Genomic DNA, 16108 nt, shown 5'->3' on the forward strand with positions numbered 1-16108 from the left:
CAACTAAGCCCTGACGCAGCCAAACAAAGAAATATTTTAAAAAAACAACAAAAAACCAAACCCTCCCATGGTTGTTAGCCACAACTCACAATAGAGGGTCACCAGCAGGAGATTTCCAGACCATGTGCAGAGAGGCCTAGTCCATCACACCAGCTGAATCTCTCAGAGCTACTCCGCTGTATACAGCTAAGCCCTGGGGCTGGGTTTCTGAGACGATGGCAGAAAGAACACATGGCAGAAAACACGGCCCACTGTGGAAATGGGCAGTGGAGCCCGTGAAGGTCTGCAAATACAATTTGAACTTGTAACTCGGCACAGGTATTAAAATATGTGTCACCTTTCATCACCTTAAGAGCAAACCAACACTAAAAGCTTCTGCAAGATCTTTTATATTACACCGTAGAGTAAAAACTGTAGTCAATGTTCGGATAGTTGAAAGAGCACAAACACTACAAAGTGTAACCAACATGGTTCTATTAAAAACTGTTGTCAACTCTGGCATTCAAGGACAGCAATACAATATTTTCTTTACAAAGCAACCAATATAAAAATCTGCAAATGCCATAAATTCATTTATAGGCTATTATTTTCACATAAGCATGTCACTCGATTCTTTCCATTCCTTCTTTCTTTCCATTCTCTCCTGAGGTATTTTTTTGTGGTTTATTTTTATTGTACTGCTGGATGCATTTATCTTTGATCACCCTTTCCTAAAATGATTTTTAAAGATCTGCAAAAAGTTTTTATTGCATAGGACACTATTCATGACACCGAGATTGGGAACTGCAAATATGTGGCATTGGAACAAGTCTTAGAAATACTGCATTTTAAGAATCTGTTACAGACTTTTTTTTACAGTTTGTCTCTTTTAAGAAAAAACTGAAGTTACAGCTAAGAGTTAACTACGTACAGTGAAGCAGTTTGGGAATGTTAGAGATTAGAAAATACGCTGAATGATACAAAGGAGGAAAAAAAAGCCGTAATTCTTGCTGGCTATATATTGTATTGCCTTCAAAAGCAACTGTACAGGTTGTAATCAGTTCATAGTTAAATATTTCTACTAATCTGTTTTGGGAGAGCAAATGTCTTTCAAGGTTTCCAGTTCCTCTATAAGCTTCTTGTTTTGAACTTCCAGCACCGCGACTCGACTCTCCAGACACTTGACATATTCTTTCTTTCGACGTCGACATTCTTTAGCAGCTTCCCTGAAAGAAAATAGAAAGCAAAAGGGCAAACAAAACATTTTTTCGCATGCACGCTACTGACAAGGAGGCTGAAGGAGGCTTGGGAAGTGTGATCATGGTTGCATTCCCCATCCTGGGACAAGAGGTCTCGTTCAATTTCAAACACTAAAGCCAAACTGGGTTCTCAAGGGTCACCGGGGTCCCTTCCACAAGTCATTCCACATGGCAATTAGTAGCATGGCTGCACCTCCTGCCTTGATTAGAGTTCAGAGCAAACAAGGTCCGAGTCAAAGACAGTTACTCTGCTTTATGGCAATAAAGATCTTTGAGGGCCTTGAGTTCCTCAATGAGGGTCTTGTTTTGGTTTTCAAGCACAGCCACGCGGTTTTCAAGACACTTGACATATTCTTTCTTCTTCCTGCGACACTCCCGGGCAGCTTCCCTGGAACCAACACAAGGCAAGTGACAAGGGGAACAATCTCTCAGCGCAGTCCAGAGCGGCCCCCCGGGCTCAACCACCAGGCGGTCCTCGGTCAGGTATGGAGAGAGCCACACGACAGCTGTGACCAAGCACGTGCCTGGGCATGTGGTCACCCTCAGCCAGCAGGAGCGATGGCAGAGCGACAACAACTGGCCCGGCATCTGTGGTACCAGGTGTTTCCTTAGGGCACATGGCCCATGGTCACAGGGACCAGAGAGGTTTTCAGTAACCAAAATGATAGGAACACATCCCCACATGAATTTCTACCAAAAAAAAAAAATTACAGATCTGTTCAATTCTCTTAACTATCTTTGTCCACCAAAAGCTACATGTTCCATCACGAGTTAACTTGGATCAAAAATGATTAAAAAAATTAATCCTCAGCAACCTTAAACCTCAGTATGGGAGGTTATTATTCTTCAAGACTAAATCTCAGTTAAGACAAGATCAACTGGGACGGCAAGCAATAATTTATTGGCTGGAAAAACAACACAGATAAGAATAACAGGTCATGCACATTCTCATAAACCAAAATTAAAGGGACTCAGCTTTTGAAAATTAAAGGAGAGAAGACAGGGTACAGAATACAACCCTCAGTAATTCAGACAACTTAAACCTGGACATGTGAGAATGCCATGACAGAAATCATGGAAAGGACATGAGACATACCTCTGCAAACCAGGACTGCAAGCAGTGCAGACACGCCCAGAGGAAGGCCAGACCAGCAGCCAAAGCAACACACACAGATGAATCCACGAGCCGAGTCAGCTACTTTCACGCGTAACCCCACCAAAAAACAATGGACACAGCCAGCATTTTCTCTCCTCCTCTTTTTTTTTCAAGGAGGGAGAAGGTGGCAACCACATCATTTAACTCCTCTGCAGAAGATACCCTTTGATCACAGCTTTATTTTGGAGCATTCCTTTGAGAAGAACTGCCTTTCGGGTACTCATTGTATCAAAAAGCCTACGTTGAAACAGATAATTCAAATATATAAACAAAAGTTGTGTCGAATGTCTAATTACCAACTACGGTAATGCCAGTTACCTCTGCTGCAATCCTGAACTAGGATTGACATATGCAACACACTTGGCCGATTCTGTTTTATGTTTGGGGATAGTTGATGCTCACTAACAACTGGTTATCTGTGTTTTCTCTGTGGGAATTAAGGGTCAGCAGAAGAGAGACCTTGAAATCCCAATGAACTGCAGGAAAAGATCAAGCCTTACTGCCTAGCTGGGAACAATGCCGTCACCCTGTGAATTTAAGATGTTCTCAGACTTCTCAACCAGTTAACAGAAAAATTAAGTGTAAAAGTGAGCCCAATCTGATAAACACAGATTAAGTTAATCTAAATGATTCACATGGCAAAGTCAAGAGTAACTCCAATCACACTTGGCAGTTTGGGAGCATAATTCAACTCTTTCACAAAGAAATGAAAATATATTTCTGAATACCAAGCTTTTCATGATTAAATCATCATATGGAATTCTAGATCTGGAAGGAAGATAGTCATTTTATAAAACAAGTTACCATGAAAGGAAATTTTAAATATTGAAGAGCAGTGTCGTGGGATGTCTAATTTTTCAAGTTTTATTTACCAAGGTCAACTATTTCTAGTGAAATGTCCATACTTCGTGTTTCATGTGTCTGCCTGCATGTTACCAGAGTCAAAATGTTCTAGGCACAGGACTATTTCTAGTGAAATATTCATACTTCACGTTTTGTGCGTCTGCATGCATGTTACCAGAGTCAAATGTTCTAGGCACAAAGCTCTGGATGGTCATACCAGTAGGTGGTACATTCCTAAGTTGTCTCAGCTACGGAAAACACCTGTTTCTTCTATTAATAGTTAGCTCAGCTTTCAGGTCTTGCATTTGTCTGAAGATACCCTTGGCGTGGAGAAGAAATACACAGCAAAGAGGAAACGCTGACAAGCTTGTTAAAAAAATAAAAACCGTCGTGGGATTGGTAGAAATACAATTAAGTATCTATTATGAATGCCAGCCAAAGAATTTAGTCTTTTTAGAGAGAGAATGTGTAACAGGTCTTTTACATGAATAAGTCAGTCCTACGTGTCTCTACATGGTGGGGCTATGGGTAATTTTAATTCTTTCTGTAAGGCCATACAACTAAATGTGCAGCTGACACCAAGGTCTCTTGCAGGTGACCTCAGTGTTAGTGCTGTGTGGGCTCTGGGTAAAGACAACCTGAACGCACTTCCAGGTTCTGGGCAGTTTGGGCTGTGTGATTTTAGCCAGCTTGTTACCTGACCTCTCTGAACCTCAGCTACTCATCTGTAAAGTAAGGAGAATGTGTATGTGTGTATGCTCAGTCATGTCTGACTCTTTGCAACCCCATGGACTGTAGCCCACTAGGCTCCTCTGTCCATGGGATCTCCCAGGCATGAATACTGGAGTGGGTAACCATTCTCTTCTCAGAGTATCTTCCCGACCCAGGGATCGAACCTAGGTCTCCTGCATTGCAGGCAGATTCTTTATGGTCTGAGCCACCAGGGAAGCCCATGAAAAGTAAGGAGAATAACTAGACCTATTCTCATGTGAAAGCTGTGTGCCTGCGAGTTAAAGAAATGGTAAAAACAAGCATTGAAAACTTGCTCAAAGCATTTGTCATCTGCTTTTCTCTTGTCCTGCTCTGAAACTGAAATCTCAAAGCTAAAATAGACCCTTCTCAGAATTCCTCGCACCTAGAGACTGTCTCAGTTATTTCAAGCCCAGAAAATATGCAAGAACATGTGAGAAAATGAGAGAGGGAACTAGAAGTATATGTACTACAGGAGGTATCTCTACGTGGTGGGGCTGTGGGTAATTTTAATTCTTCCTCTTGCTTTGTCCCTGCACTCAGCGAGAATTTTTCAGAATAGACTGTACTTTGGTATAATAGAGAAAAAACGAAGTTACAAAATGGATAGAAAACTACATGTAAAAGACTTAGAAAATTCTGAACTCATACTCAAATTTATTTTGCTCATAAAGAAGCTTTTTTTTTTTTTTTTTTTTTTTACAGGATCTTTAACAAGTCAGAGGGGTGGGATGGGGTGGGATGGGGTGGGAGGTGGGAAGAAGGTTCAAGAGGAACGGGACATATGTATGCGTATGGCTGATTCATGCTGATGTATGGCAGAAACCAACACAATCTTGTAAAACAATTATTCTCCAATTAAAAAATAAATAAAAAACAAGTCAGGCAATCGTTTTATTTCAGTCTTTTTGTATAAAGTATAGAAGTACTTCATTATCATCATCGAACCATTTTCTAAGGTTTTCATTGTATCTGAATGTCTTATTTCATAATAATGATAATTATATTGACCATACTAATTGACAAATTAAATAATGATAATTTTTTAAAATATTGATTATTTTAATTTTTATTGAGTATAGTTGCTAAGAAGCTTAAAATTACTTATCACCTATTTCACAAAGTAAATACCAAGTATAAAATGAATCTTTATTTGTAATAAAGTCCTTCTGTTGTCATTAAAAAAATTTAATGTTTCATTTAGATATTACCCTACAACACAGGGGGATGTACCTCGGCTGATGAAAGAGTTTCACGGCTGGAACTCTGATTAGAAAACTTACCTATGAGCACAAGCAGAGCAGGAGTCTACACAGAATGCCACAAAACATGTAACATGGGAGAAATAGCTGAGGACTGTAGGAAATGACAGGTCCCCTACATGGCCGCAGTCCCTGATGGGACGCCTTACCTGTTTTTCATTAGCCTCAGCTCCCGTTTGCGTGTCGCTTCCTCTGCTAGCTGCTGGGGACTGTGCAGGCTTCCAGGGGAGGCAGCCATCACCACTCCCTGTGGCAAAGCAGTAGTCGGAGCTCGGATCTGGTAAGTCGGCATGTCGCCAGTGGCAGCTGCAAGGAAACAAAATGGCACAAGTCATAAACAATTTCCCACTTGATATATTTTATATAAAGTTTACCTGGAAATAACCACCTTCTTTTTACAAGTTGTGAGAGGTGATCTTGCTAATGTTTAAGATGACTGTTCAGGGCATTATAGAAATCTTAGGTATGAAAGATCTCATGAGCATTTGGAACAATGATACTCAGGATGGTCTATACATTTAATAGAAAAATGCCCTAACACTTTTTAGAAAGTTTTTTTTTTTTAAATCAAAGGCTAAAGTAGGGAGACTTTTGAATTAATAGTTCATTTAGCCTAAAATCAGTGGTGTGCTGATACATATTTAACCGCAAGCTCTCCAGGAGGGAAAAAAAGCCCTGGTCTGTAGTGTTTATCGAATCCCAGGATGTGAACACTTTCACCATGGCCAGTTTCAAGCTACCAGTGTGACTTCACTAGATGTAGAGGAGGAAAGACATACTACAGTAAGGGGCACACCATGGAGACAAAACAGATATAAATAACCTCAAGATCATGGATATAATTATTAGAAAGGATGAGTTTTAAGTGTTTATTAATGTAATTTATTTGTTAAGTTTATGTGTATTATCAATACATCTAATTTTTACTGATAACTGTTTTTGCAGTCAGTTCATAAAAATCCTGAAAATGTAATCATCAGTACCAGCAAACCAGTGGGAGCTGCTCCTTGCACATCACTGCAAGAATGTTATTTAAGCAGAACATCTGTATCCTCTGAATAGCCCAGTGAAGAGATTTTCCCATAGCCTACATCACACCTGAAACAGTTCCTGAAAATCTTTAAGTGCAAGTGTTATTAACAGATGATGACTAACTGGGCTGCTGGAAGGAAAATACTCGCTTACTGTATTTTCCGCTTAAAAACAAGAACAAAATAAGAAACAGGAAAGCTCTACTTAAAACTGGTTTCTCTGCAGAATAATAATTTTTGTCTTTCCTAGGTTCCTTGGAATAATAACACATTTCTAAGCAATCATTTTTTAAAAACACATTTTCTAATTATAATATAATCATAGCTAAGTGATAAATTTAAATATTTAGTATTCAGACTGAATACTAAAAGTCCTCAAAGTGTCCTGATTTCAAAGTTTGTCTATCCACTGCCATAAACACAGCTTCCTAGAAAGGACAGATGGATTTAAGTCATGAAACATTTTTTTACCACCAACTTTTCAACTTTGAGAATGAATGATCCATAGTTAATCTGACATTCATTTTGATGAGATATTGCAAAATGCATGCTCTCTCTAAGTTAAATGCAAGAAAGGTTTAAAAAGTTATCAAATTCTATAAAAATTGGTCTGAACCTAGTGCCAATCAAAATATGAAAGGCATCATCACTATGTGTCATTGAAATGTATTATACCCATTGAGTAAGAAACAAAACTTTACCCGAAAGGGAGACAAAGACTTTCTCACTAAAGTGGAATATTATTACTGAAAATAGCCAACCAGTTTAAAAGGTTCATCAAAAATGATCTATGTGCTTCTTTTGGATATATACCAGGGTTTTTTTTCCCTCTAGGGCTTGAGAATTAAGTGAAAGAATAAAAATATGGCTTTGAGTGAAGATAACAAGATCTTTGTAAAATTAACAAAACCACTTATAAATTTCTCCCTTCTGTATATAGTTTAATAAACAATCATGATAAACAGGAACTGTGATAGATATAACAATCAGTAGCAAAATTCAATATTAGTAAACTTGGGAAAAATCCTAAATTTATTTTTGTGACTATTTAAAACACTGTATACACAGATGTCTTATTATATGTCGCAGAAAATTTTGAAATATTTTGAAATTATTTAAGAAGATATTTAAAAAAATCAGTTGTAAACTGTTAACTTCCTTAAGATTTTTAAGAAAAACTTCAAATCATATTGCCAGGGGAACTAGAACGGTGCACAGAACACCACAGTGGTCTCCTTTCTCTGTACTCACATCAGGGGAAGGTGGTTGAGGGTTAATAAAGGTTAAACAATAGAACAGCTGGAGGCGACAGAGGCTTTCTAAAATTGGAACAATGGCCTGTGACGAATGAGAAGTTCTTGTGTCGTCCCTGTGCTGACATTTGCAGGCGGCAAGGATGCAGACCTTGGTCTAGGGTTGCTCTGGCCAAACACTGCTCACAAAGAGTGCAATAAAAATTAGCAGCAAGGCCCAGAGGGGTTCAGGATGCTTGCTCTAGTTTTGTATATATCTGCTATTTTTGGTACTGTAAGTTAGAGCAGACTGGTTATGTGATATACAAAAGTTAAAGAGCATCCATTTTTTAAAAAAGGAAAAGGAGTAGGGGGAGGAATATTTTGCAGGTGAAAAAATAAAGTTCATTCACTGGTCTTAAAGCCAGAAATGTTTCTAAACTTGTGCCTGTTTCCAAAAGCTGAAACTACCCTCCAAGGGCCAAACTTGGCACCGTGAAGAAGAGCGGCACTTTTTAAAGAAGTATTCTTAAAACATTTTGAGCAACAGCTCTGGAAAAAATACAGCTATAAAATGATATCTTGGAAAGGAATGTTGTATTTGGATGTATCAGTTGTAGATTATTCGCTAACAAAACTAAGTTTTATTATACTTTTTCAGACCTAGAATATATTCATTCTATCTCCTTCAACAAAAAATCACCCTGCAGTGCATTAGTTCAAGCCACAGATAGGAATTAATGTAAATTAGTAAGAATTAGCATCAATTCCTATAATATCCCCAATAATTTATGTGATGGTGCTATTCTAATGTCTAATGGTTACTGAATAAGGATCAAAGATGAATTCCATATATTGAAAATATGATCTTATTAGTAAGCATGTTAGTAAGATATGGGCAAAGAGAATCTTTTGTTTTAAGGAAATTCAAATGTCAAAAAGTTTTGTTTTTGAAACAAGTTATCAAAAAGTTTTTGTCTTAGCTTTACTTTTCAGCGAAGTGATTCAGTGGTAATAAAGCAGGTCAGATGTTGAGGATCACAGTTCAAAGAAACCTATTAGATTCTTCGGTGTCACACTCTGATCCATGGATTCTTACAAAGGCCAATTCCTATTCCTTCTAACTACTAAAAGTGCCCAAATTATTTTTCATTCCAGAATTTCACTGTACACATTATTTCTGAAAATAAGTAGACCATGTGTGGGGGCTTTAACCTCATGATCAACGAAAAACAAGGAAAAGATATTGATACACTAATTTTATTCTAAGGCTGCAAACTTTAAAGACAAGTCAGGGACATCTTTTTTACCTTGGTATCCCCTAGAATCTAGCTCGGTCTTTGATACTGTAAGTGCCTAGTGAGTTTACATGTGTACCACACGGAGTAAAATGTAAACTTCCTGGGGTTTTGCAAAAGTCCACTGTCATTTAGAATGTCTAACATAAGCAATATTAATTATAAGACCATAATGAGCTATTGTTATTATAGCTAAGTCTTTAACACTAAGCCATGGAAAGCCCGATAAGGTGCCATGTGTTGATTCAGACTTCTTGATAAAAGGCACTATTTCTTCAGTCTTCCCTTAGGTAGTGGTCATCTAACCTGGCATTTTAGAAGGAGAGAAGTTCTATTTATAGTGCGATTCCAACCATCTAACTCCTGACATGAAAAAAAGAAATGTTTAGGTTTAGTATCAATATTTCATGAGAAAGAAAATTCCTAGAACTCTCACTTCTGGTCAGTAACTTCATACCTCTCTTCGCAAGCTTTAAACACGGTACAGCAGAAAAAGCATGGGGCTTGGAGTTGGGGTTCTAGTCAGCTCTGCCACTTACCAGCCATGTGACTTGGGGCAAGTTCAGTTTCCTCATCTGTAAAATGGGGATACATGGTCTCATTTAATACTCACAATAAACCCTGTAATGTATGTCAAAGTGTCTAGCACAGTGCCTGGCACATGGTAGGTTTTCAGCAAATGTTAGTTCCCTTCCTCTTCCCTTCCTTAAGTTCTGAAAGACAATATTCCAGATTATGCTTATACTGTATATTAGTTCAAAGGCATATAACAACCATAAATATATTTCCCCCTGGAGTTTCCCTTCTAACAAACCTGGGTAATAGAAATGGTTGAAATGTGTGGCTCTTATTCCTTATTGTGCTTTTTAAAAAATATGCCTCTTAAAAAACTTATAAAATTTCTACTATAAAAATTTATACTATATATTCTATCCCCTTAGAGAATAAATTATTAAGCAATAATAGAAAACATCCTTCTTAAGGTGTATAGTCATTTAAAAGAGAACCTCAAAGGTGGAGAATCACAAATAAACAGATGGTACAATCTTATCAGCCTAGTGATGAGAAAACTGTCGAAGATGCTTGTTTATTTCTAACAAAGAAAAGAGGAAACCCAGCCAAATGCCTAGCTTGATAACTTCCAGAGTGAAACGATTTACCAACACCCCTATTGATGGTGATATCATTTGCTTATTTATTGAGTTCTCTGAGCACATTAACTGAATAAAGATCTCTTTTTCTACACAGAGCTCCTACCTTCATGTGTCACGTTGCTCTATGTGCCCAATCCCAAACACACTGGAGAAATGCAAGCAATGGAGGTGACTTAGCAGTCATACTGGTTAGCACGGGTTGCTTGCCCTGGCTCCAGCAAAGCAACAGCATCCTCATTTTCCTTTTCTGGTCCTCTTCCTCCCTGCCACCACACCAGGACTCAAAATGTCCAGACCAGGCGTGTCCTCGCCTGCTGTCTCACACCACCCAAAACCTCCCCTCCTCCACTGCCCCCCACTTTTCCCAGGTAAATGAAGTCCTATGTAAATGTAACTAAATACTGAACACTTTCAAATTTGTTATAATTCCTGTAACACATAGACCCCATAGAATTGAGCCAGTACTATTTTTCATTAAGTTATCCATAAGGGACCTTCCTGAATTGTTTATTAAGTAAAATTCTTCAAGTGAAAAAAAAAGTCCATGTAAAAGATGAAATTATGAATATTAAAATTTAAAGTTCTATACAATAGCAAATATATACTCTATCATCCTAGGAGAGTAAGAATAAATATTCTAGAAAAAAACAACATGATATGGTGTGAACAGGACCCAACAAGGAGTCTGAAAATCCAAAAGAGTTCATCGCTTGCTAACTCTGTGAGCTAGAAGGGCTTCACCCACTCTCATCCCTGTTCAGTTAGATGCAAATAAGGGTAACATCATCCGCAGTCAGTACCTCAATGACAAAGCATGGAAAGTGCTTCTCCTCTCACCTATCTAAACATGGTTTCCTCAGTGGGGACTTTCCCGATCCCTTAACCCTGTTAGCTGCTTCTTGTGGTCTCTCATGCTCTGCCAGCTTTCTTATAGCACTCGCCACATTTGTATTTATTTGTAACAGTAACTTACAGATTGTTTTTAAGTTTACATAAATGCAAAGTATCATCATAATTATTTTATTAGGCAACATATTCATATAGGCATATAAAACTGGGCAAAGTGAAACAAGCATCCAAAATTGTATTTCATTAAAATGTTTTTTCAAAAATAGTGGGAAAATAACACAATGGCAATTTCTATATACTTTCCATGCAGTTACAGCCTGATCCAAAACATTTTTTCATGTGAAAATCTCCAAACAAAAACCTTTTCCAGCAGCCCCTTTTCACAAAGGTGAAATATATCCTTATTCTCATGCATCAAATATTAATTAAGATACTATTTTCCAAATTTGAATAAGTTGTAACTTTTTAACAATTCAGAAATCCAGGCTGAATACCATGACAAAAACTATTTCTGATAAAAATTTAAAGTATAACCAACAGAATCAATCATATAATTCTATAAACCATGGATATTCACTCTCACATTCAATTCCATGATCCTCCTAAAACCTTTTCCAGGCCAATCATTATTCTGGAGCCTGATTCTGGTCTAGATAAGCTTTTCAAACTATAAGTTGTAGACCATAAGTAATTCATTAGTTTCATGGGTCAAGAATGGCATTAAAAAAAAGAATACACAAGTATATCACAGAGCGTAAGCACTATTTTTGAAACTGTTTTATATAAAGGTACTTGTTTTATATAAACACACACACACACAAAGTCTACTGCAGCATGATGTCAAATGTGCATCATGGTCAAACCGGGTGGGGATGATCCCCTGGAGAAAGGAACAGCAACCCACTCCAGTATTCTTGCCTGGAGAATCCCATGGACAGAGAAGCTTGGTGTTTACAGTAACCCTGTCTTAAGAATTTCGGCTGCAAGTTTAGTATGGGTCTGGCACTCAACTGCAAGTCACTGAATCACAAGCATTACCTGTAACTGAGAGCATCAACCCCGGGAAGAAGTGAAGGCGGGGGTGGGGTAGGTGGGGGGCGGCCAATCAAAGACTTGCACTCCCCGGGCCAAGCACGAGCGGGCGCTCGGTCCCCAGGCACCTGCGCAGGCTGCTTGGCCCCGCCGGGCACACACTTACCTGCGGCGCAACGTGATGGCAAGGCTCACGGGACCTGCTGGGAGCTAAGGGCGCCGTCGGGGAGGGTGGCCGCCCCCACCTGCGCGCGGCCGAGCGGAAAGAACTGAGTCAATTACGGCGTGACTCGGACTGACGTCAGCGTGCAGCTCGCCTGCAGTTTAACTTTCCACTCCCCGCTGCACCGATTCCAGGAAATGTAATGACGTAGGCCCTCTGAACCCGGTGAGCTGAGCAGCAGACCGTTTTCCACAGGACGGAAGGAACGGCAGGCTCACCAACACCCTTGACGCACTGGGTTCCTTATTCTGTTTTGCAGCTACATTTGAACACAGCGTGAAAAAAATCGGAAGCTGACTTTGACTTTTTTTTTTTTAACAACTTGAACAGAATGTGTGTTTCACTCGCAGCTGCATTGGATCTGCAACAGGTTGCAGATGAATCAACAGCTTATTTTAGTAGAGCAAATGGAGAGAGAGAGAGGGGCGTGGGGTGGGGGCTGGGGGGCGGCGGATTACCGCTTTGGCTAAGGAAGCAGCTCAGTACTGAGGAAAGAAGCAACTACACTCGGATGCCTTCACAGGGTGCCGAGCAGATACGGTTACAGATTAGAAGAAACATCTTACTTCTCAGCTACTAGAAAGTTGATACTTTGGGAAACACTTAAGAGGTCCCTAAATAATTTTTCTAAACTTTAAAAACAATTCTGCGGAATGTAAACCCCTCTTTAAAATTCTTACCTGTTTCATCCCCAGTTACAGCCATGATGGGCTTCTGCATACAGCACCGCCTGGCTTCCCCTACCGCGGGTCCACATAAAGTGTTCCAAACCAGCAAGCTCGTGCGGTGTGAGTAGGAGTACTGACATCACAATGACATCACTAGCCTATCACTGCCATCAATTTGCTTTGTCACACACGAGCTCACTGAAACCAAACCCTATTAAAACCCTTCCTGTAATAAATCATCTCAGTGTTCTAGTTCCTCATTTTACATAAAAATCGAGTTGGGCTCTGGCAAAAAAAAAAAAAAAACAACCATTTTATTAGCATTAAAAGTTACCTGGTTGTTTTTTATGGGGCTACTTTTAATTATTGTTATGTCCAATGTTTCTAAGTAAGCAAAGTAGGCATAAACCTTAAATATTTTTCTTAACTCATAGATAAAAAGCACTTAACAGATTAAAAAAAAAATTGACAATCAGCCCAGAAAAATGCTGTGAAATACACAGAAGTGTATTTCGTTGACGCTTCTAAACTCACCAGGTAAGGAATACCCAGCCACCTTAGTTGACTTAATAAATTTTTATTTGCTACAATACCATAAAATCCAGCTGTTCCTAGGATGACAGAGAATTTGCTAATTTCACTTGAAGGAAATGCATACTGAAATTTTAAAAATTCACTCTGCCAAAAGTATTATATAAATTCCTCCAGAAAAATTAGATTGAATCATATGAATTAGCTGATAATTAACCTTTTTGGCCCATAAAATAGCAATTTCATGTGGCTCAATCTAATATGCTATTTTGCTCAATTAAAATCCCTTGAAAAGAATTTTGTGGCTTATAAAGCTCATAAATAAATCACAATTACTATTCATACATTTAAAAAAATACATCCAGTTTTATTTGGATCACTTAGTAAAGGTTCAGCATATGAAGAGCTGGATCATTGCTGGAAATTTAACAATTACAAAGTTAGACAAAAGACTGGCACATGTTCAACAGAAAAACAGACTACAGCCCTGGGGAAGAAAATCATCTACATCTCTCCTGCACAAAAATAAGTGATCTGTCACTGATCTTCTACCCTTATCAGTGGGCTTACAAAGTCCATTCCCTGTAGGACTAGGATTCAATTCAATGTTACCTCAGTGAAAGGGTATTCATTCCACTACCTCCTTCTTGCTTTATTCAATGAAGTACTTCTAGTAAGGCAGAGACTTCACATTCAGACACTTGGGAGGCAAAACATGATGAAGGATCCATGGTTCTAGTAATTTTCCGAAGCACATAAACTAAAGACATCCTGACGAAGTAAGAAAGTCTGGAGACCAATGGAGAGTCCATGAGGGACTCTTTTCCATCCCAGCCATGACTGAGGGCTTGGGTTCAGGACTGTTGATCAACTTTTATTTCAAATTTGAGAAAGTTCACATTGATTTTAATCTCAACATATCTTTAAATTGGCACTTGGTTGCTCAAACCTATCTGTGTAAAAAAAAAGTGTGTGTGGGGGGTACATCCCTGGTGGTCCAGTGGCTAAGACTCCCAATACAGGGGGCTTAGGTTTGATCCCTGGTCAGGGAACTAGATCCTGCATGCCGCAGCTAAGACTCAGAGGAGCCAAGTAAATAAATAGAAATATATTTTTTAAAAAGAGTAGAGGAAGGAAAGGAAGAAGAGGGGTTGGTTACTTGGCTGACTACTGCTATTGGTACAGTTTTAATAAATCCCCTGGACTAGATAAACTTGGTTAATCAGCACATGGAACTAGTTAGTAACATTTTTACAGAGAGAGACTATTTCACTTTCGTTCAATAAATGGTTATCGAACATTACACGTCAGGGGTCCCAGCAGCCAAATGTAGAAGGTTGAGGAAGGCTGCCTAGGAAAGTGTTTCTCAGCATGAAGTGATGGGGGAAGTGCTCCTGTCAGGGTGAACGGCTTGAGGTGAGGCCCCTAGCGGGGAGAGGGCACATGGCACAGGACAGGAAAGGAAAGGAACTCTGCACAGAAGAGGGACAAGTGTAGGGAGAAGTCCAGTGAGGAAGGAAAGCCTGGATCAAGCAGAGGCTTGGGCTTTGTCAGGGACTCTGACTCTAACAAGTAACAGGGTTACTTGTAACACAAGGGTTTTGAGCAGAAGAGGTTGACGTGCTTACACACTTGAAAATTTTACAAACACTACTCTGAACTGCAGAAGGGAGAGCAGAATGGGAAAGAGGAAATGCTGGAGACACAGACTTTTGTTCCTAAGAAACATTAGTAGCTCCCAAAATCACTGGGAAGGATGAGTAAAGGGAGCCTAGCTAAACTTTCAGGAGCAATCCAAAACACCAGGTCAACAAGGGAGCTGCTGCTTCTGGCATGAGGAAGAAAATCAGGGTGCTGCTCCATAGCCGCCAGCTTCAGGGCAGCCACTGGGCAGTGGCCAGGGATCGCCAAGGTCCGGAAAGAGGACTGTGTCAGTGGATGTGGGGAGGAATGAAGAGATGGGCTCTTTAGCAAGGAGGAGGGATGAAGACGGGGCGAGAGAGTGACAGGTGACACCCAGGATTCCGCATGAAGTAACAGGATGGACAGTTACTGAATGAAATAGGGTAACAAGGGGAGGTGGGGTGGGAAAAATTAATGTGGGGTTTTGGACTTTAGGCACCAAGAGATGTGAGCCAGGAGCAGGGATGAGGTAATCCGGAGAGAGCACTCAAGCCAGGCGGAAGAGGGCCCAGGATGCAGCCTGAGCACCACCACAACCACCAGCACCTGGGAGCTGGGCGGAGGGGACCGGAAGAGGGGCAGGGCTACCCAGGAAGTGAAAGAAGCAGAGGTCAGCAGTGCTAAATACTGCAGAGGGAGGGGGTCATCGAGATGACGCCAAAGACAATAAAACTAGTACTATTCCTATCTAACTCAAGCAAAGTAAAAAAGTACAGGTAATCAGCATAATTACAGGACCATAGGTGTAGCTTATTCAGATGATCCAGAATGCCTTTGTATTATTATTAAATTTTCATCTAAACGGTTTAGAAATAAAAGTATGAAACACTGCCAGACCCCTGGGATCTAGAAAGCTGTTTAAGAAGTAGTCATTTATAAACTTCTGTTGTATAGGAACACTTTGCATTCAAAAGCATTATGTGGCATACTGTGGGAAAAAAAAAAAAGATGAGGACAGAGACTCACAGGGAAACTGCTGTGACCTTTCAAGGGGCTGACAGGGTGGAAGGTGGACAGAGAGTAAGACAAGAACGCCCACAGACCCTGCTATGTTTAAGGAAGAAGTAGAACCCCTGGCCACCATTATTTTTCAGATGAAGAAGGAGAAGATAAAAGTAAAGGCAAGGAGAAAGAACAAGAGGAAAATTTATTTTTATC

General features: G+C 39.6%; 1 protein-coding gene across 21 annotated transcripts in view; it reads right to left on the reverse strand.

Annotated features, from left to right (window-relative positions):
* Positions 1 to 457: 457 nt before the first annotated feature.
* Positions 458 to 16108, reverse strand: part of CREM (cAMP responsive element modulator) — a 66807-nt gene continuing 51156 nt past the window's right edge. For 4 of the 21 annotated variants that reach the window (XM_025000787.2, XM_025000784.2, XM_025000785.2 and 1 more), the window contains 3 exons: positions 9350 to 9385; positions 5399 to 5555; positions 458 to 1205 (listed from right to left, as the gene is read on the reverse strand). In XM_025000787.2, coding sequence (XP_024856555.1) covers positions 1061 to 1205; positions 5399 to 5555; positions 9350 to 9385 — 338 coding nt within the window. In that variant the 3' untranslated portion in view covers positions 458 to 1060. 21 annotated transcript variants of the gene reach the window in all.

This window comes from Bos taurus, chromosome 13, assembly GCF_002263795.3.
Source record: "Bos taurus isolate L1 Dominette 01449 registration number 42190680 breed Hereford chromosome 13, ARS-UCD2.0, whole genome shotgun sequence".
Lineage (NCBI taxonomy): Eukaryota > Metazoa > Chordata > Mammalia > Artiodactyla > Bovidae > Bos > Bos taurus.